At 47.7% G+C, this 20,749-nt stretch overlaps 1 protein-coding gene across 3 annotated transcripts; it reads left to right on the top strand.

Annotated features, from left to right (window-relative positions):
- Nucleotides 1-2,187: 2,187 nt before the first annotated feature.
- Nucleotides 2,188-15,087, top strand: SP2 (Sp2 transcription factor). Of its 3 annotated transcripts, XR_007514064.1 has the most exons (7): nt 2,188-2,412; nt 3,235-4,209; nt 9,233-9,545; nt 10,871-11,045; nt 11,313-11,506; nt 12,952-13,383; nt 14,211-15,087. XR_007514064.1 is itself a non-coding variant. In XM_049860044.1 (6 exons), exons 1-6 carry the CDS (start codon nt 2,206-2,208, stop codon nt 13,050-13,052), a joined length of 1,965 nt encoding a protein of 654 aa, XP_049716001.1. In that variant the 5' UTR covers nt 2,188-2,205; the 3' UTR covers nt 13,053-14,163. The 3 variants fall into 3 exon arrangements, 2 of the variants coding, with proteins under 2 accessions (XP_049716001.1, XP_049716000.1); XM_049860044.1 differs by lacking the exon at nt 14,211-15,087 and having other exon boundaries at nt 12,952-14,163; XM_049860043.1 differs by lacking the exon at nt 14,211-15,087 and having other exon boundaries at nt 11,313-13,044.
- The last annotated feature ends 5,662 nt before the right edge of the window (nt 15,088-20,749 follow it).

Below are 20,749 nucleotides of genomic sequence, written 5' to 3'. Positions count from 1 at the left end.
GCGCATGTAGTAAACAGAAACACAGGCCTGAGATGCAGTAGGACTTCGTTTAGCAGCAGTCACCCAGTGACCTGTAGTGTAATGTTCATTTTTAAAAAGCTGATCATCAAAATGAAAAATAAGGCCTGGTAGAGAAAGCACAAGCCTTTGAGGAGAAGCCTGTGGACCCTGGTCCGGGGGCCCGCTGGTCCGGGGACCCACCTGTTGGGTGACACACAGTGGTTGACACTGCAGCAGCAGACTCCTGGACAGCTGACCTCACCACTTAGCAAAGGTATGCTCAGCTTAGCCCCCCAGTGGGACTGTCATCCTGTCCATATTTTGTTACCTTCTTGTTGACAAGAATATTAGGAAAAGTTCAGTCAGATGCCTTGTGGAATAAAATGCATGGTGTGTACAAACTGAGGTTTGTTGAATATGACTTGTTTTTCGCGAACCCTGTACTTAATCCTTGTGATTACTTCTTCCTTTCCGAAGTAATTGCGGTGCTGTTCGGTCATTTGTTCTTCAATTTTGCCAGGGATCTGCATATTTCAGAATCTACACAGAAGATTTGGCCCAGAGCTGCCCTCTGGCTCCTCACATAGTTGCAAGCGCGTCTGTGAAGTCTCTCTTACTCTGGAGCACAGTGTGTTGGGGCTCAGAGCCTGGAGATCCTTTAAGGCATTGGCGTGTCCTTGTACCAGCCCATCACCTGTCCTGACTTCAGTTCCCCCTAAACCATCTTTTCTTTCCCTTCTACCATTCAAGAAATCACTCTCCCGGAGAAGCCAGAGGCCAGCCAAAATGTGAATGGTTCCGCTTTCTCTTCTCACCAAATGTCCAGCAGGGGCTCACCCCTTCCTGGTTCTTCCTGAGTCAAGTGTAGTTTTTTAGTTAAAGGTTCCTTCGGTGATCTTTAGTATTTGTCAAAGTCCTTTTCTAGGTGTCAGTTCTCCTGGCCTGGGCCACCTTGGTTCTTTTACACATGACCTAATAAAATCAAGTCTGTAGTCCCAATTGGGCCTCCTGCTCATTTCCTCTGCAGCCTGATGCCACACAAAATGGGGGCAGAGAAGCATCACATTAAAAGTGATTGAAATCAGAGCCCATTTGTTTATGTAGCTGCTGCTTCCTCATATTGAATGTAGGGATGATTTGTGATTTTTATTTAAGAAGTTCTTTTTCTTGAGCTGTTTTGTCTCTGAGTGCCTGAGGTCCCACTGCTCTTGTTTCTGTACTTCCCAAAGTCTACTTCCCAAAGGCCTAGCATACAGGTGCCCAGCATCCTTTTCCTTGGGGATTGGTGTACTGTCAGATGGTGAAGATGCTTCCTCCCCAAATTCTCATGACTCCCATTTTACTCACCTCATCTTTCTTTTCGATCAGACTTAAGTACAGAGATTTCTTTCATTATTTCCTCGTCTTTGTTTTCCTTTATTGAAAAATAAAAGTACACTAGAGTATGTTCATTGTGGGAAAATGAGAAAATACAGAAAAACAAGGAGAAAAACGTTTAAGTCAAGCAAAATTCTTCCACCCAGAGGTAATGGTTTTTTAACATTTTAGCATTCTTTTTTAGACTTTTTAATCCTATTCAGCTATATTCTTGTATAGAAATATATACATTAAAGCAAAAGATTGAATTTACTATATTTTCATCCTTCTAGTTATATTTGGTCACTGACCTTACCTAGTCTTGATGCTACCTATGAGGCCATGTACCTTTTGTCCTATGTAAAAGTTTAAATTCATTTAAAGAAATTACCCATGTGCTATATAGTGATACTTGGGGCCACTGTGCCTTTGTGGTGAAGGTTGAGCACAAAACACCCAGGACATCCGAATGGAGCATTTGGTCCGCTTAGGAATCCTGGCCGAGCAGTGCTTCTCTCCCAGGCTGGCTTGGCAGCTGGCCTATAGCAGGAGTGGGCAGGAAGCTTGAGGTGGGGCTAGAGGATGAGCTGGGGGCTCCCCCTGCCCACTATAAAGGCGTTTTGATCTAGCTAGGGAGAGTCGGCAGTGCCTTGCAGAGAGAGGGCTCTGTTAGGTGGCATAGCTTAGTTACTGAAGACAGTCTTGGTATCTTCATGTTATCCTAGAATTTATGATGGCTGGAGGGGACAGTCCGGTGGAGGCAGGACCACCTGTCCTCATGACCGCAGATGGCTGAGTCTGAAGAGAAGAGACGGTCACCTCCTGGGATAGACATAGGTCTGGGGATATATGGGGAAAGGGTCATTAACCTCTCCTGGAGAAAAGGAGAAGAAGCAGGAAATAGTGCCCAAAAGAAAATCTGAGGCAAGGGGGCTCGAGTCTTTGAGCATCTTGTGCATTACTCTGTCTCTTCCAACAGATCCACAGACCAGCATGGCTGCCACTGCTGCTGTCAGCCCCAGTGACTACCTGCAGCCCGCTGCCTCCACCACCCAGGTGAGTGGGCAGGGGCTCTAAGAGCTGGGGGCTGCATCCACCTGGAAGGACTCAACTGGGGCTCAGGTTAAACCACAACTGAAAACGCTTTCTCTGCACTGTCTGTCCCCTGCACAGTCTCACTATAGATACCCTAGGACATGAGCCCAGGGAAGCTTCAGCTATCTACATTTTCCGAACTAAGAAACCATGGCCATTTAGCTAAGATGCCACAGCTGAGTCAGGGGATAAACCAGGATGAAACCCAAGGTTCCTTCCACCAGACCCCACTGCCCATAAAAGGAAAATAGAGGCTCTATGCCCTAACACCAGAGGTCCTTTCATTGGGGCCTGGAAAGAGCACCCCTCCCCAGTCTCTAAACTCTCACAGACCAAGCAGTAGAAAACACTTTACTGAAGTGTTTATCCCTCCTGTTGCTTCTCCCTTTCTCCTTTCTTCCCCAATCCCTGTGGTAGCCTGATGGAGGTCCATCTAAGAAAGCTCCAGACCTGAGGAGGATTCCATGCTCCTGTTAGGAACCAGGCCCATGGGGAGTAAGTGGTCATTTCAGGCTGTTCAGAAGCACCCTGCCCACGGGGTGCTGCTGGGGAGTTCCTTCCTGAGAAAGACATTCCCTACCCTTTCTCCCTCACTTAATGGAGAAGCCAGCAGGGAAGGGGAGACAGGAGCCAGCACAGGGAGGATACCAGCAACGTGCCTACCACAGAGGCAGGAAAGAGCCACATGGGGAGCGGCCAAGAGGAGAGGGTCAAAGGGAAGAAGCATGGCTGGAGCAATAGGCCCTCGTGTTTCACTCCTTTTCCCTGCTCGGTTTTTTGCAGGACTCCCAACCGTCTCCCTTAGCTCTGCTTGCTGCGACATGTAGCAAAATTGGCCCCCCAGCTGTGGAAGCTGCTGTGACACCTCCTGCTCCCCCCCAGCCCACACCACGGAAACTCGTCCCTATCAAACCTGCCCCTCTCCCTCTTAGTCCTGGCAAAAATAGCTTTGGAATCTTGTCCTCCAAAGGAAACATACTTCAGATTCAGGGGTCACAACTGAGCACGTCCTATCCTGGAGGGCAGCTGGTGTTCGCTATCCAGAATCCCACCGTGATCAACAAAGGGAGCCGATCAAATGCCAATATCCAGTACCAGGCCGTCCCGCAGATTCAGGCGAGCAGTTCGCAGACCATCCAAGTGCAGCCCGGTCTCACCAACCAGATCCAGATCATTCCTGGCACCAACCAAGCCATCATCACCCCCTCACCATCCAGCCATAAGCCTGTCCCCATCAAGCCTGCCCCTGTCCAGAAATCAAGTATGACCACCACCCCCGTGCAGAGCGGGGCCAATGTGGTAAAGCTGACGGGTGGGGGTGGCAACGTGACACTCACTCTGCCTGTCAACAACCTCGTGAACACCAGCGACACCGGAGCCACGGCGCAGCTCCTCACTGAAAGCCCCCCAACCCCACTGTCCAAGACTAACAAAAAAGCGAGGAAGAAAAGCCTTTCTGCCTCCCAGCCCCCCATGGCCATGGCGGAGCAGGTGGAGACGGTGCTGATCGAGACCACCGCAGACAACATCATCCAGGCGGGAAACAACCTGCTCATTGTTCAGAGCCCCGGTGGGGGCCAGCCGGCTGTGGTCCAGCAGGTCCAGGTGGTGCCCCCCAAGGCTGAGCAGCAGCAGGTGGTGCAGATCCCCCAGCAGGCCCTGCGGGTGGTGCAGGCGGCGTCTGCCACCCTCCCCACCGTCCCCCAGAAGCCCTCCCAGAACTTTCAGATCCAGGCGGCTGAGCAGACGCCTACTCAGGTACCACGCACACACTCAGCACCTGCCTCCTCTCCTCCTCAGCATTAAATGGCTTATGCCTGGTTAGCCCTCGACTTGCTTTTTAAGACGATGCTGATACATCCCTTGATTTGATCTGTGATTACCGTCAGTATTGTTTGGGGTGGGCAGTAAGTGGACATTTCTGCCTGACAGATGGGCTCTCTTCAGTTCAGAGGGCCAAGTACAGCTTATCTTTAGAAATCAGATGAAACACAGGTATATTTTGGTTGGCTTTTTCTTTATGGGAGTCTTTTTTGAGGGGTGGGTAGGGGCAGATACATATATTTTTAAAAATAGAGTTTATTTTACATACTCCAAAACAGTAGCAAAAATGAAAAAATCCAAGTCAGAACCACGGAATTCGGTATAAAGTAAGAAAATGAATGAAGAATAAGCTGAGCCTTGGCAATGATGAGAAGAAATAGAGGCAGCCCAGCTTTGCAGCAGGAATGTTTAGGTTGGATCCATCTGATATGCTAGATCCAACAAGGATGTTCTTATTTTTGGCATTTACGAAGGTACTGTAATGCTCCGGAATCACTTTGGCTCTGTGAGGCAGGTTTAGTCTTTGTGCATGCCTGCTGGAGCCCAGGGACTGTGCCCATGTGACAGATGGAGACACCGGAGTCTTCATTATCTCATAGGGTATAAATGACAAACACCAGGATTGAACTCACATTTCTGACTTCAAACCCTGCACTTTTTTCATTTTTCTACCTTGACTCTATGTCCTATGTGTGGCAGGTACTGCAGGGGAAATGGCACAGAGATTACGTATATATGCACACCATTGAGGAATTTATCATCCAGCTGTCTATAGAGAGCCTAGTTGTCTAGACAGAGAAGCGTCACGAGTAAGGGCGGGACGTTGTGCATCTCCTGGGTGGAGAAGACGTGCCTTTGAATTTGGGCCATAGGAGCAGAAATCGAGCAGGAGGAAGTCTGAAGCCTGTCCTAGGATAACTGCTCCTTCCTTGTGGCACTTTACATATTACGAAGTGATTTTCTACATATTACTTAATTTCTCTGTCACAGTATCTGTGAGGTTCCATTATCAGGCCTACCTTAAAGGTGAAGAGCTAAGGTGATAAGTGCATAGGTGCGCACATCTCCGGCAAACGCCTCCCCTTCCCTGAGATCCCACGTCTTGAGATTGATGGAGGCAGGACTGAGCCCAGGTCTTCCTAAGGAAATAAGCATATATGTGCAGAAACACTTACTTACACATTATTTTTTAATGACTACATAGTTTTCCTGAGGTACATTATCCTTAAAAAAAATTGCTGTTGAGTCAATTCTGACTCATAGCAATCCTAAAGGACAGAGTAGAACTGTCCCATAGGGCTTCCATGGCTGTAAATCTTCATGGAAGCAGATTGCCACATCTTTCTCCTTTGGAGTGGCTGGTGGGTTGAAACTGCTGACCTTTCTGTTAGCAGCTGAGCACTTAACCACTGCGCTACCAGGGTTCCTGCATTCTTAGGTATTATTATTTATACAACTAGTACCCTATTAACTGTACATTTAGGCTATTTCCAGTCTTCTAGCTAAATAAATTCCTAAAAGTGGGTCAAAGGATATGCATAGTTTAAAAAATGTACTCTACATCAGAGGTTGGTAAACTATAGCCCACAGGTCAAATCTGGCCCACAGCCCATTTTTGTAAATAAAGTTTTATTGGAACACAGCCATGCCATATTTGTTTATATATTGTCTGTGGATGCTTTTGCATTGCAGTGGCAGAATTGAGTTGTTATAACAGAGACCATACAGTCTGCAAAGCCTAAAATATTTACTATATGGCCCTTTACCCAAGTTTGTCAACCCCTGCTCTATATTATGAACAAAAAATGTTCTCATAACAGAAACTTCAGATACACAGAAAATAGCAACAATTTGCAGAAGGGGCACATACTAGAAAACTGAGAATGAGATTTGTCCATTTACTAAGAGGTGACATGAGGTTTTGTTGTTTCTAACTGAGAAATGCAGTCAGTCCTAAATAATCCAAGACTTGAAAATAACCCCAATCAAAATCACAGCAGTATTTTTTGTTGTTGTTTACAAAGAACTTTTCCCCCTGAATCATTTGAGCACTTGCAAATGCTTTATAGAATGTGTGTAATTCCTACACGCAAGGACATTCTACATAAGCACAACACAACCATCACCACCAGCAAATCAGCAATGAAACAGAAGACCCTTTTTCAGGTTTCTTCACCTGCCCCGACACGCCTTTATAGCCCAAGTCTCTGATCCAGGATCACACATCGCATTTAGTTGTCCTGTTTCCTTTGATCTGGAACAGTTTCTCAGTCTTTATTTGACTTTCGTGACTTGTTACTTTTGAAGATTAAAGGCCAGTTATTTTGTAGAATGTTCCACAACGTAGGTTTGTCTCGTACCTCGTGCTTAACGTAGGTTATGCATTTTTTGCAGAGACGACACAAAGTGATGCTGTTCTCACTGCACCCTAAAGAATGGTGCATGATTTCAGTTTGTCCCATTACTGGTGATGATTAAGGTGCTGTCTGGCAAGTTTCTGTACTATAAGGTTACTTTATTTCTCTTTGTAATAAGTATTTTCTGCAGAGATACTTTGAGACTCTGTAAATACCCCATTCCTAGCAGGCTTTCACCTACTTGTTTTAGTATCTAACTTTTACTATGATTAAAAGAAAAAAAAAACTGTTGGCCATCAGTTCTATTCTGACTCATAGCAACCTTTATAGTACACAGTAGAACTGCCCCATAGGGTTTCCAAGGAGCGGCTGGTGGATTCAAACTGCTGACCTTTTGGTTAGCAGCCAAGGTCTTAACCACTGTGCAGCCAGGGCTCCTTTATTATGATAGCGCTTAGCTATTAACTGAAAGATTGGTGGTTCAGAGCCACCCAGAGGTGCCTTGGAAGAAAAGCCTGGCAGTCTGCTTCCGAAAGATCACAGCCGTTGAAAACCCTGTGGAGTGCAGCTCTACCCTGAAACACCTGGGGCCGCAGTGAGTTCAGAATTGACTCAACAGCAACTGGTTTTTTACTATGGTAGAAACTTTGTCAATTAACTTCTTGTTTTAGGATAATTTTAGATTTCCAGAAAAGTTGCAAAGGTAGTATAGTTTCCCTGTACCTCTCACCTTGTTTCCCCGTTAGCAGACATCTTACATTGCCATGGTGAGTGTGTCAAAACTAAGAGACTAACATTGATGCACGATCATTAACCCAACCCCAGGCGTTATTTGGATTTCATCAGCTTGTGTCAGGGTCCGATCCAGTGTACCGCATTTAGTTGTCATGTCTCCCCAGTTTCCTCTGGTCTGTGATAGTTTCTTTTTTTTTTCATTGTATTTTCATGATCCTGACATTCTTGAGGTGTACTGACCAGGTACCCCGTAGAATGTTCTTCAATCTGGATTTTTCTGATGTTTTCCTTGGGATTAGACTGGTGGTATAGGTTTTTGGAAAGAATACCACAGAGGTGAAGTGGCCTTCTCATCACTTTTTTTATTGGGGTACATGATATCCCTTGTGAAGTTAACCTTTATCACTTGGCTAAGGTAGTATTTTGCCAGGTTTCTCCACTGTAAAGTTACTATTTTTCCCTTTTCCCTACTCTGTTCTTTGGAAGCAAGTCATCAAGCCTGGCCCACTTTCAGGGGTTGGGGTGGGGGTGGGAATTAAGCCCAAGTCCTGGTGGCACAGTGGTTAAGAGCTCGGCTGCTAACCAGAAGATCAGTAGTTCAAATTCACTGGCCACTCTTTGGAAACTCTAAGGGGCAGTTCTCCTCTCTCTTACAGGGACGCTGTGAGTTAGAATCAACTTGACAGCAAAAGGTTTTTGGTCCTGGAAGGGGGAGTAGCTATATATATTATTTGGAATTCTTCTATAAGGAAGATTTGTCTCTTTTCCCTTCATCTGTATATTTAGTCAATCATTTATTTATATCTGTATGGACTCGTGTATTTATTTTATATTTTGGGTTATTAATCTAAAGCTACATTATTTATTTTATTGCTTAAATTATTCCACCTTTGACCATTGGGAACTTTCAGGTTGGCTCTTCTGTCTCTTTAACACATTCCCATCCTTTTTTGGTTGTTGTTTTGTTTTATGTTTATAGTAATGGTTTTTGATTTTAGCCATCCTGGTGGATATGAAGCAGTATCTCACTGTAATTTTTATTTGCATTTTCTTAATGACTAATGCTGTTGAGCATCTTCTTATGTACTTATTGGCCATTTGTGTATCTTTTTTGGAGAAATTTCTACTCAGATCCATTGTCCATTTTTTAGTTTGGTTATTTGTCTTTTTATTGCTGAGTTACAAGCATTCTTTGTATATTCTGGATACAAGTCCCTTGTCAGATATATGATTTGCAAGTATTCTGTGGGCTGTTTTCTTACTTTTTTGATGGTGTCCTTTGAAGCACAAAAGTTTTAAATTTTGATTAAGTCTAATTTATCTCTTTTTTTTGTTGTTGCTTGTGTTTTTCGTGTCATAGCTAAGAATCCTTTGCCAAATCCAAAGTTATGAAGATTTGTATGTATGTCTTCTTCTAAGAGTTTCATAGTTCCTACACTGAGGTGTTTGCCAGCATGAATTGGGGAAGGTTGTTTCTCATTGATTTGTAGCTCTTTAAGGATGAATACAACTGAGTCTGTGTTCATTGTTTGATGGTCATTCACGCTGCATCTTCTGTGAGGGTAATCGTTAAGTTGCATTCTAATTCTCTACTTCTGAGATTTGGCGATTTTAATTTTTCCATACCAAGTAAATGAAACGTTTGGTTAAAAATCTACAGTCAGTATTTACCATCTTAGTACCGGTACACCATCAGCCCTGTGTTGAACATCCACAGTGAATAAATACAGGTTTAAGCTAGTTGAAGAAGAGATGTGGGCTGACAAACAGGCACCCCAGTTCTCAGGTGGGCAGGGAAGGACTCCCTGACTGGTGCAGGGACCCAGGCTCTGTCAGCACTGACTGTTCTCTCTGGCTTCTCCCAGGTCTACATCCGCACGCCTTCTGGTGAGGTGCAGACGGTCCTTGTCCAGGACAGCCCCCCAGCAACAGCTGTGACCGCCTCTACCACCACCTGTAGCAGTCCTGCGACCCGGGCTTCCCATGTCAGCGGGACCAGCAAAAAGCATTCAGCCGCAATCCTCCGAAAAGAGCGTCCCCTGCCAAAGATTGCCCCCGCCGGGAGCATCATCAGCCTGAATGCAGCCCAGCTGGCGGCAGCTGCCCAGGCCATGCAGACCATCAACATCAACGGTGTCCAGGTCCAGGGCGTGCCCGTCACCATCACCAACACTGGCGGTGAGGGGGAGCCCCGGCTACCAAGTGTTGATGGTGGTGCCTGCACATGGGACTATGGCTTCCCAGTAACAATAGCGATGATACCTCCCATCATTTGCTTAGTCACTTCCAGCTTAAAAGCACATCTGTGTGTCTTTTCTCATTTGGTCCTTACAGGAGCCCTGTGAGATAGTTTAAGACACATAGTTCCCATCTTACAGCTGAAGGCCTTGAGTGTGACGGAGAAAATAAGATGTACCCAGGAAAACCTTCCACCTAACACAGAAATGCTGAAATTAGTTTGGTACAGACCAAGGACACATGTTTAGGGGATACGGTCTCCAAGAGCTTCGAGAAAGGCTTCTTGGAGGAAGAAGCTTTGAGTTAAGGTTGGAAGACGAGGAGGGAGCCTTTCACAATGGGGATGGCTTGTGCTGCACTTCAGTTCAGTGGAGAGACTGACACTGTCAAAGCAGCCTTGCAAATAATCAAAGGCAGAGTTACAACCACCTAGCAAAAATGGTTCCTTGCATCCGTCACCTGAGTGAGAGGCAGTGGTCAAAGTAGTGGTTCCGAGCCTCCTCTCTTCACCCTTAATGCGTTTACTGCACTTCATCCATTAGGTCTTCCCACTTGAGGCGACCCCAAGGCAGGGGAGGACAAGGCTCCTCTTCTTTTGTAGGGAACTCAAGGAACTCAGTTGCATGAAGGGACCCTCTCAGAGGGACACAGCATCAGGTCAGGGATGCATCCTTGCTTTGAATGATGGCCTTACACACAGGTGTCACCCTAAAGAACGCAGGTTTTTTCCAAAGTCCGTAGAACTGTTTTCTCTTTTTAATCAACAAAAATCCCTGGAGACTTTCCAGAAAGCAGAGTTGGCATCTCCCAAGGACCTGAGTTTGGAAGAGATTCTGGAAGAAACACTCTAAGACAACCCAATACAACACCCTTCCCAACTGAAATTGTGTGGGCAACATCTTAAAATGAATTCTGCCTGTGTAGTATAGAGGTTCTGGGCATTGATGCTGAAGTCGACTGCCTGGATTTAGGTCCCAGTTCTACCACTTACTAGCTGTGTGACTGATACGTTACTGAGCCTCCATTTCTCCGTCTGTAAAATGAAGACAATAGCACCTATCTCCCAGGGCTGTTACGAAGATTAAATGAGTTAATACATACGAAGTCCCTAGGATGGTGTCTGGCACGTAACAGGCTCTCGAAAATATCAACTGCTACTATCATCATACGTTATCATGTGCAGAAGGGTCCGTCCGAGGTGTCAGGCTCTCTCCTCTGCCCCGTTAGGCTTTCTTACCCTGACTGTGCCTTCCCCATCCCCACAGGGCAGCAGCAGCTGACAGTGCAGAATGTTTCTGGGAACAACCTGACCATCAGTGGGCTGAGCCCCACCCAGATCCAGCTGCAGATGGAGCAGGCCCTGGCCGGAGAGACCCCTCCCGGGGAGAAGCGTCGTCGCATGGCCTGCACGTGCCCCAACTGCAAAGACGGGGAGAAGAGGTGACTGGAGGAGGGGGGCCAAACCACCAGCCTGTACATGCTGGGCACCCTGACCCCCTCCCTGGGACAGTTGCCAGGGCTGAGAGCCAGCACAGACCAGAGGGGAGGTGGCCACTTGGGCCCAGGCGGGCCTCATGCCACCATGCCTTTTCACCTTACTGTGTTTTCTGACCTAACCTCATGTCCTCTCTCCATCCTGGTCCTGTCCCCAACTTCTACCTCTTCCCTCTTCCATCCCCTCCACCCCATTCTCAACCTGATTCCCAGGTCTGGAGAGCAGGGCAAGAAGAAGCACGTGTGCCATATCCCTGACTGTGGCAAGACTTTCCGGAAGACGTCCTTGCTGCGGGCCCATGTGCGTCTGCACACCGGCGAGCGGCCCTTTGTCTGCAACTGGTTCTTCTGTGGAAAAAGGTTCACACGGAGTGACGAGCTCCAGAGGCATGCTCGCACCCACACAGGTCTGTCCACACACGCCCTTCCTCGTCCCCACACAGGCCTGCTCCTCACCTCACCGCCCCATGACACGGAGGACTCCTACAGCTGGGTGGTTCCTACCCTGCCAAGGAACTGCCACACTAAGCAAGAGCCACACACTGCCTTCTCAGGGGTCCAGGGACGACACAGGAAATTCCTTCAAGTCATTCTCTTATCACAGCGTTTCCCAAAGTAATGTCATTGCATTACATAACCCTGAAGACTTCTGCCATATCTGCATAGTTATTTATTTAATAAGCACTGACCTAGTGTGCTGGCCATTGTTCTATGTATGCACTTTGCAAAGTAACTAATCTTTATAACCACTCTATGGAGAGGGTTCCTGGATTAGCCCCATTAGGCTGAGGCATGGAGAGGTAAAGTCACGTGCACAAGGTCACACAGCTAGTGACGGTGAAGCTGGACCACCATCCACTCCCACTGCCTCTCCTACTATGATTTACCTTAAATTGTCTCACTGTTTTTACTCATTTATGTCCTGGTGACACAGTGGTTAAAGCAATCAACTGCTAACCGAAAGGTCGGTGGTTCAAAACCACCAGTGGCTCTGCAGGAGAAAGATGTGGCAGGCAGTCTGCTTCCATGGAGATTTACCGCCTTGGAAACCCTATGAGTCAGGATGGACTTGATGGCAGTGGGGTTGGTTGGTACGTCCTGTGTGATACTACCTTTGACATCACAGGTGCAATATCGTGGTTATACTTTTTAACACACTGGCAAATAAATACAAAACTATTAAAATGAAAAAAAATGTTCATCTACCACCTAAACTTGTCTCGGGTATCCCCATTGGTCCCCAGCACCTACTTTGAGAAACGCTGCTGTAGTGAAGCCCCCTGGGAAGCAGACCCCTGTCCTGGGATTGGGGGGGGGGGGCAGATGCCAGAGCTCTGGCTCCTGGCCAGTGTGGTGAGATGGGTCACACCACCCCTCAAAGGCCGAAAAGTAAACACTGCACAGAACAGCAGCTGACCCAGGCCAGGCCAGTATGTTCAGACAACCAAGTGCTCGGGTTGGTGAGGGCAGAGTGGCCTGGAGTTTTCCTGTGAGGAGGAAGATGTTGAGCCAGGTTCAGAAGACAGAGGGACAAAGATCAGAAGAAAGCAAGAGGACATCCCTATGTGGGAAGGGTTCCATAGGGCAGAGGCAAAAGTGTAAGTGTCTTGGGCAAGGGACAGGGAATGGGACAAAATGAAACAGAGAGGTTAAATGGAGAGAGAGCAGTGAGGACTGGTAAGAGGGTTTCACTCAGTAGAGGACAGGGAGCAAACGGGATGCAGGCAGGAAGTGGGCAGAACACGAAGGGTGGTGTCAGCTCTGCCCGGTGCCCCTTGCACGTGCCCCTCCCTTTCGGGGCCTAGGACAGTGCTGTACATGAACTCTGAGTGACGGGCATCTCCTCTTCCAGGGGACAAACGCTTTGAGTGTGCCCAGTGTCAGAAGCGCTTCATGAGGAGTGACCACCTCACCAAGCATTATAAGACCCACCTGGTCACGAAGAACTTGTAAGGCCAGCTGAGGTGGCAGACCCCGAAGATGCAGTCCCCCGTCCGTGTCCTTCCTGGGACCCTGGGGAAGGAGGCCCATGGCCGCCCTGGACCCGCCTTCAGCCCTCTCTCCTCTTCTGCGACTGTGTCCCCACAGGAAGGGGCCCTGCTGCCCCCTACTCCTCCTCCTCAAGCCCCATGGCTCTGCCCCAGCCCCTTCCCTCTCACCAGGAGCTCCCGGCCTGCCCAGACCGTGGACACTGGCCGTGCCCAATGAGACGTTCTAAACCAGGACGAGTGGGAACCCTTATTTCCAAAGGAAAAACGTGAATTTCACTCCATCGAGGAGCAAAGTGAGCCCTGCCCCGCCCACTCCCCTCCCCCAACACTGTAGCAACCTAGAGCCTGACCAGTCCGAGTGGCATAGTGCCATGCCCCCACCCCTCTCCTGCTCCTCCCTGGCCCCACCAGACACAGCGGTCACCCAGGGGCCCTGCACCCTGGGCTTCCCCTCTGGGGAGGCTCAGGAGGCTGCCTCCACTCCACAGGCCCCCAGCTCCTGCCAGGACTCTCCAGCACATTCCAACTTTCTATTTAAAAAAGTAAAGAGACCCACGGACTCCTCCCGATCCCCCGGTTTTTCTATGGAGAACGTTGCCTTATACTCTACTTCAGATGATGAACACTGTGTACTGTGCGTGCTTTAAAGAAGTTTTATTTAATTGCTCCTGTCTTCTTTTCCTTGTCACTCACCTCCCCCATATGCCTGCTTTCGGTTGAGGGTTTTGGGGGCAATGATGAGCATACGAATTTTTTTCTCACTAGCAATTCTCATTTCTAAATGACACAGCATTTCAATTCATATCTGGATTCAGATAAAAACGCCTTCATGTCCTGAACCCCTTCCCTTTTCCCCTCATCTCCCCTGGCCCGGCCCAAGCTCTGCCCATGTACAGTGTATATTGTATAATAGACAACTGTGTCTACTACATGTTTAAAAACATATTGCTTGTTATTTTTGAGGCTTTTAAATTAAACAAAAATCCAACTTTATTTTTAGTTGTAACTGCTTGAGGTATGTTTTATGAATTAAGTGACAGATTTGTTATCCTTTATTAACGATGTACTTTGTTGGTCAGCGCTGAGCTGACAAAAAATTTTTTCTTGCTAATAAATTTAGTTGCCTGAGGCAAAATCTGCAACTTGGCAATGCGGCCTCCTTTGTCTTTTACCTTGGAGAGCTCGGAGAGGGGACTTCAGAGGAGGCAGCCGTGGTTTCTCAGAGTGATCCACGTGGAAGAAGGTAGGACCGTGCCCTCCTGACCCTCAGCAAATCCTGCCACCAGTGGCCAGGCCACAGCCCGAGAGGAGCCACAGCTACATGGACCTTATGGCATTGGCACAAGCCCCCAGAGTGCCTGTTTGGGACCTTCAGAGGCAGGGCCTAGCACAGGGTTCCTGGCTTTTTCTCCTCGAAGCCAGTTTGGCCTGGAGCAGAGTGGATACCACAGAGGCAAGGAGAGCAATGACTTCCTCTGCCAGCAAGCTAATTCCTTCACTCATCGCCCCAACCTCTCTGCCCTTTAGGAAGAAGTCTGGGACAGAAAAGCCAAAGGAGTCTTGGCTCAGTTACTTCTGGAAGGCTACAGAGTCTGGAGAAAAGGCAGTGCCCCAGAAATGTGGAGGTCCAGGCAGGTTCCTGGGAGGGCCTGGCAGCTAGAGGCCTGGGAGCCCAGCTCTACCCAGGAGAGGGCCCTGGCCACAGAATCTGTTTTTCTTCTACCCCCCGCCACCCCAGCACCCCAGGGAGGAGGGCAGTGGGTCAGCTGGAGCCTGATGGTTTTAGTACGTGCTGCAGATCTCAAATTTTGGTGGGGATTTTTTCTTTTTCTCTTTGGCAGATCTATTAGGAAGTCAGGAGTCCCTGGGTGGCACAAATGTCTACGCGCTCGACTATGAAACAAAAGGTTGGCAGTTCAAACCTACCACCAGGAGGTGGCTTGGAAGAAAGACCTGGCAAACTGCTTCTGAAAGATCACAGCCTTGAAAACCCTATAGAGCAGTTCTACCCTGCACACGTGGGGGTACCATGAATGGACTCCACAGCAGCTGGTTTGATTTCGGATTAGGAAGTCAGGGTTGTGCTGTTACGCAGCGGGGACTGGCACTAGCTCGCTGCCCGTATTTAAGCCCTGCAGGGCCTGAAAGCATCAGGGCTGAAGGGAGAAGCGAGTCAGTCTCAAGCATATAGAGACCCATATATGCTTCCCTTATAATGACCCTCAAAGACACAGCCAGGTCACTTCTGTGAAGTGGCTGTCCTTTCCCTTAATCTGTCTCCTTTGTCACCAGCAGCCTGTATTTGCAAGGAAACAGCTTTTCCATAGAGCCAGTCAGCCCTCAAGTAGACTGAAGGCAGAAAAAGGAGAGGCTGTGTTGCCCTCGTCTCAGATGGATCCCAGGATCTCTGCCCTTGATCACTGCTTGGTTACGAGGCGGGGAGACCCGTCCTCCTGGTACCTGATCTCTTCGGACTGTACTAGACCAACGGCTGCCTTCTCATCAGCCCCTGGGCCCCTCATCTCATTGCTCCACTGGTAGGAAGACAGGAGGTATATTGATCTATTTCTCATGCACAGATTGGATGACTGGAAAACGGCCCTGCTGTGCAGTTGTTTTTAATAATTGATATCTGTTGTTGTTGACAATATACACAGCAAAAACATACAGCAATTCAAGTTTCTACATGTACATTTTAGTGACACTGATTACATTCTCCCAGTCGTGCAACTATTCTCACCCTCCTTTTCTGAGTTGTGCCTCTCCCATTAACATACATTCACTTCCCCCTAAGGTTCCTATCTAATCTTACGAGTTGTTGTTGTCAGTTTGATCCCATATAGATAGGTCTTTTTTTTCCCCCTGGTCTTTTTTTTGTTTGTTTGTTTGTTTTTATTGTACTTTAGATGATGGTTTACAGAGCAAACTAGTTTCTCATTAAACAGTTAGTACACATACTGTTTTATGACATTGGTAAACAACCCCACGACATGTCAACACCCTCCCTTCTTGACCCTGGGTTCCCTATTACCAGCTTTCCTGTCCCCTCCTGCCTTCTAGTCCTGGCCCCTGGGCTGTTGTGCCCCTTTAGTCTCATTTTGCTTTATGGACCTGTCTAATCTTTGGCTGAAGGGTGAACCTCTGGAGTGACTTCATTACTGAGCTAAAAGGGTGTCTGGTCTCTGTCAGGCCAGTAAGTCTGATATTTTTTTGTGTGTTAGAATTTTGTTCTACATTTTTCTCCAGCTCTGTCCAGGACCCTCTATTGTAATCCCTGTCAGAGCAATCAGAGGTGGTAGCCGAGCATCATCTAGTTGTACTGGTAGAGGCCGTGGTAGATGTGGTCCATTAGTCCTAGATAGATCTTAAAAGAGCACACTGCTCAAGGTAGGCATTCTTTATTAGTTAAGCTAAATTATTGCTTGGTTTTAAGAGACTTAGTTAAAAGGGGTATTTTTGGTTTAAGGTTTAAAGATTATCTTAGGGCAATAGTTTTGGGGGTTTATCCAGCTCCATGGCTCCAGAAAGTCTGGTGTCCATGAGAATTTGAAATTCTGTTCTCCATTTTCCCCCTTTTGATCAGGATTCTTCTATAGACTCTTTGATTAAAATGTTCAGTAATGGTTGGCCTTGATGTGTTCTGAGTAAGGAGATTGGCAGAGAGAAGGGAAATATTAACAAGCTGACCTGTTTCTGCCACATGTTCCCCTTGGCTTTGCTCTCAGGCTTCAAGAATCTTCCTTTCCTGGGAGCTGATTCCAACTATTGCGCTTCATGTTGCAAGTGTGGAAACTGACCTCAGCATGGTCTGGACGTGAAGGGCCAGCTGCAAGCTGTCAAACTGGGCAAGCTGGCATACCAGGATCCCCCTTCTCCAGTGGGACACACGGGCTCAAAAGGGACTGCCTGACCATCTCTGTGTCGGAGGAGCCTGAGATAGAAAGGGGATGAGAGAATGTATTCTACCTAGCACAGTGAAGGCACCAGGAAGGAATGGGAAGACCTTGTAGCAAGTTAGCCCTCATCCAGCTTTAATCTACCTTTTATGTGAGAATTGCAGGGGGCTCCAAACCAGACTTTGGGGGAGCAGGGGAGGCAGTGGGGAGACTGTCGAGGGTGGGATGCAGCCCAAGCTTGCCCTAGGCACCTGGCCGGACCCTTGGTCCTCCTAGCTCCTGGCTTTTAAAGGACACACGGATGAAAATCTGGGGCAGGCCACATGCAGCAGCTCAGGGGTGGGGCCACACAGCCTGTGTTTCCCCCTCTGCTCCGCCTTCCTGCTCAGGGTCACCAGCACCAAAGGCTATCCCTCCCCACCCCTCCTCTCTGCCCAGCTGATGCTAAACACTGAGCTCTCCTCATTAATCCTAGATGCTGAGATTATAGGCCTGAAAAAAAGAGGGCTAGGGAAGGATTACCTCTCCTGAAGTCAAATCCAGGCAAAGTACTTTTTTTTTTTTTTCAAACCAAACCAGTAAATAGGGCTCAGCCTTTCTTCAAGCCACTTGGTCCATCTTTACAATCATCTTTTGACTGCCCTTGCAAGGCTCTACACCTGAGGTCAATGACAGTGCTGACAGTACAGCCAGCCACATACATTCTGGCATATTTTAAGGAAGGCAGAATGGGTCCAGAGAACAGTTCAGACCCAGCCCCAAGCTCAGGGTGGGTGGGTTGGGTCCCTGAGCAGTTGCAGCCCTGATCTGAATGGCAGAGAATGGGGCCTTTTTGAACCCCATTATTTCCATTTCCCAAACAAACGTGAATCCCCTTTGAAGCCACCTCTGCCACACCCAGAACTCAGGCTGAAAAAGTTAAGCTGTGGATTATTTAGATTCTGAATAATAATGAAGCCATCTTTCCTCTGTCTCCTAAACCCCATCTCTAAACCCTGGTCTGTTCTCAGTACTTCACAATAGAACCCTCCTTAGCAATGGTCTGGGGCCGTTCCCCCTCCTGTGACCCCGTTCGGGACATCAGGAGTCCCTTCTTCCTTCCCTTCTTTGAGGGCTGACCCCTCCTTCCCTCTGCATTTCAGAGCCCTCCTAGTCAGCCCTTCTTCCTGGGGCTCGCCTCGGTGCCCCACTGCCACCAGGGGCCACCAGCGCCCCTTCTTCCTCTCTGGCTCTCACCCATGTTGATTAAACACTAGCCCAGTTCAAACTCAGATGCCTCAGGGGCTGGGAGGGAAACGGTTCTCAACTATAAAGGAAAGAGCTAGCCTTAGGGCTGAAAATATGGGGGTAGCGGGGAGTGTGGGACTGCCAAACTAGGGTGCACAGCTCCCATCAAACGAGTGCCCCCACTCAGCTTTGGCCAGTTGGTGCTATGCAAGAATGCCAGATCTGACTTTTGTGAGAGAAGCCAAAAATGTGGAGTTTTATGTGAAATCTCTCAGTCTTTAAATGCTGACTCAAAATTGTATAAAAACATACAGGACCGTTTTCACCCCTCAGACCAGCAGTTTATGACTTCTGCATTAACCATCCCCTTCCCTGACCAGTGAAGTCTCTGAGTGGTGCAAACAGTTAAGCACTTGCCTACTAACCAAAAGGCTGGAGGTTCAAGTCCATCCAGAGACACCTTGGAAGAAGCCTGAAGACCTACTTCTGAAAAATCAGCCACTGAAAACCCTACGGAGCACAGTTCTACTCTGACACACACTGGCGTTGCCACTGACTTGATGGCAACTGGTACTGGCATTTCACCAGTGTCATTGCCACTTTCCTGGACCTCTCCCTTCCCCACTATCATCCTTAACTCCCCCAGGCTCTCTTCCCTTCTCAGACATTCATTCTCACCCTCCCTCATTGGAGGCTCATGATACCTAAATCAGTATCACCAGCAGGAACCCCGCCCCTAACCTCCAGACTTCATTATCCATCCTGACCAAGTGTGGATGTCCCATAAACCCTCACAATCAAGAGGTCCGATAATGACTTCAGCTTTTTTCTCCAAACCCCCTCCTCCAGCATGCCCCACTTCAATGAACAGCATCATCCATGACACCTAAAGCCAACCCTGGGTGAGCCAATTCCCTCCTCTCCATACCTCCTCCTCATCCCCATGCCCATACACCAGCCCCCCGCCCCTGCCCAGCTTCCACATAAATAAACACTGCAGTGTCTCCCAACACCCCCAGCACGAACCTTGCCTTTTTCCTTTAGCCCATCATCCACTTGGTCACCAGTGCCAGGTCCCAAAACACAAGTCTAATTACTAAAATATATGACTGAAATATTTAATTAGATAAAAGCTGGTTTAAGACCATAAATGCAAATGCATTAGAAGAAAACAGGCAAGGTTTAATCCCCAAACCCACAGGCAGTCTTTCTGTTTCATATTGACAAACCATCTGTGTACAATATAATATAGCAATGTAGTTTCTATTCATTCAAGATGCCTTCTCAAGAAAATGTCAATAATTTCGTAAAGTTGATGGGAAGCTGGCAAAGCGTTGAAGGAAAAGCAGAAGCAGGGAAAAATTCATTTCTTCCACTCAGATAAAGCCCTCGGTGAGGCTACATCAGGGGCAACAGCAGCCATTGGCCTGTTCCCCCTCTGGTTATACACTGTGGGGTCGCTCTGTGATCCAGACACCAAATCTGACTAGGCAGAAAAGCACAACATATGCCTACTTCATAGCTTCAAGACAGATGTCCTCACTAATCATCAAGGAAGGGAGAGGCTGTCAGAATCTAGTATTTTTCCCCTCCATCTGAGTCTTTAAAAAACAAGACACTCTGTTCAACACTCTGGTTCAACAATTAAAAAACAAAACAAACCCATTGCCATGAAGTCAGTTCCAACTCATGGCAACTCCGTGTGGTACAGAGTAGAACTGCTCCACAGGGTTTTCTGGGCTGTAATCTTTATGAAAGCAGATCGCTAGGCCTTTCTTCCATGGCCCCACTGGGTGAGTTTGAACCACCAACCTTTAGGTTAGCAGCTGATCACAAACCAGGGACTCTATGGTTCAATAATATCATGGGATAAAAAAATTTTAGGATCTTTGTGCCTAAAAGTCTGGTCTTGGCTACCTGCGTGATAACTCTTCAGCAAGGCACACCAGGCCCCTGCCTACTTGTCCAGCCCATTTACTCACCACTTCGCACCAGTCGTATCACAACACTCAAAGTTTCCCAAATGCACTCAGCCTTTCCTCATGTTCTTCCCACCTCCTGGAATGCCTATTCTATTGTCCATCTAGCAAACACTTACTCAAGACAAGTCAAATGTCCACTCCTTTTACAAAGCCTTTTCTGCTTGACCCCAGAGACCACTTCCCTCCTTTTGCTCCCCTCTACCCTATAGAAACCCTGGTGTCATAGTGGTTAAGAGCTTTGGCTGCTAACCAAAAGGTTGACAGTTTGAATTCACCAGACGCTCCTTGGAAACCCTATGGGGCACTTCTGCTCTGTCCTGTAGGGTGACTGTGAGTTGGAATTCACTCAACAGCAAGGGGTTTTTACTCTATAAAAAAAATTTTCTACTAAAGTACCTGCAACTCTTTAGCTTACAGATAGGCCTCCCCTTATAGACTGCAATCCTCTTGTGGGCAGAAACTGCCATCTTCATCTGGTATTCTCAGACCTACCTCAGTGCCTGGTCCGTAAGAAGTCTTTAACAAATGTCTACCAAGTGAATAACTATCTACGC

Source organism: Elephas maximus, chromosome 19, assembly GCF_024166365.1.
Source record: "Elephas maximus indicus isolate mEleMax1 chromosome 19, mEleMax1 primary haplotype, whole genome shotgun sequence".
NCBI lineage: Eukaryota > Metazoa > Chordata > Mammalia > Proboscidea > Elephantidae > Elephas > Elephas maximus.
The sequence above is the reverse complement of the archived record's forward strand: the minus strand, read 5'-3'. Positions and strand labels throughout refer to the sequence as shown.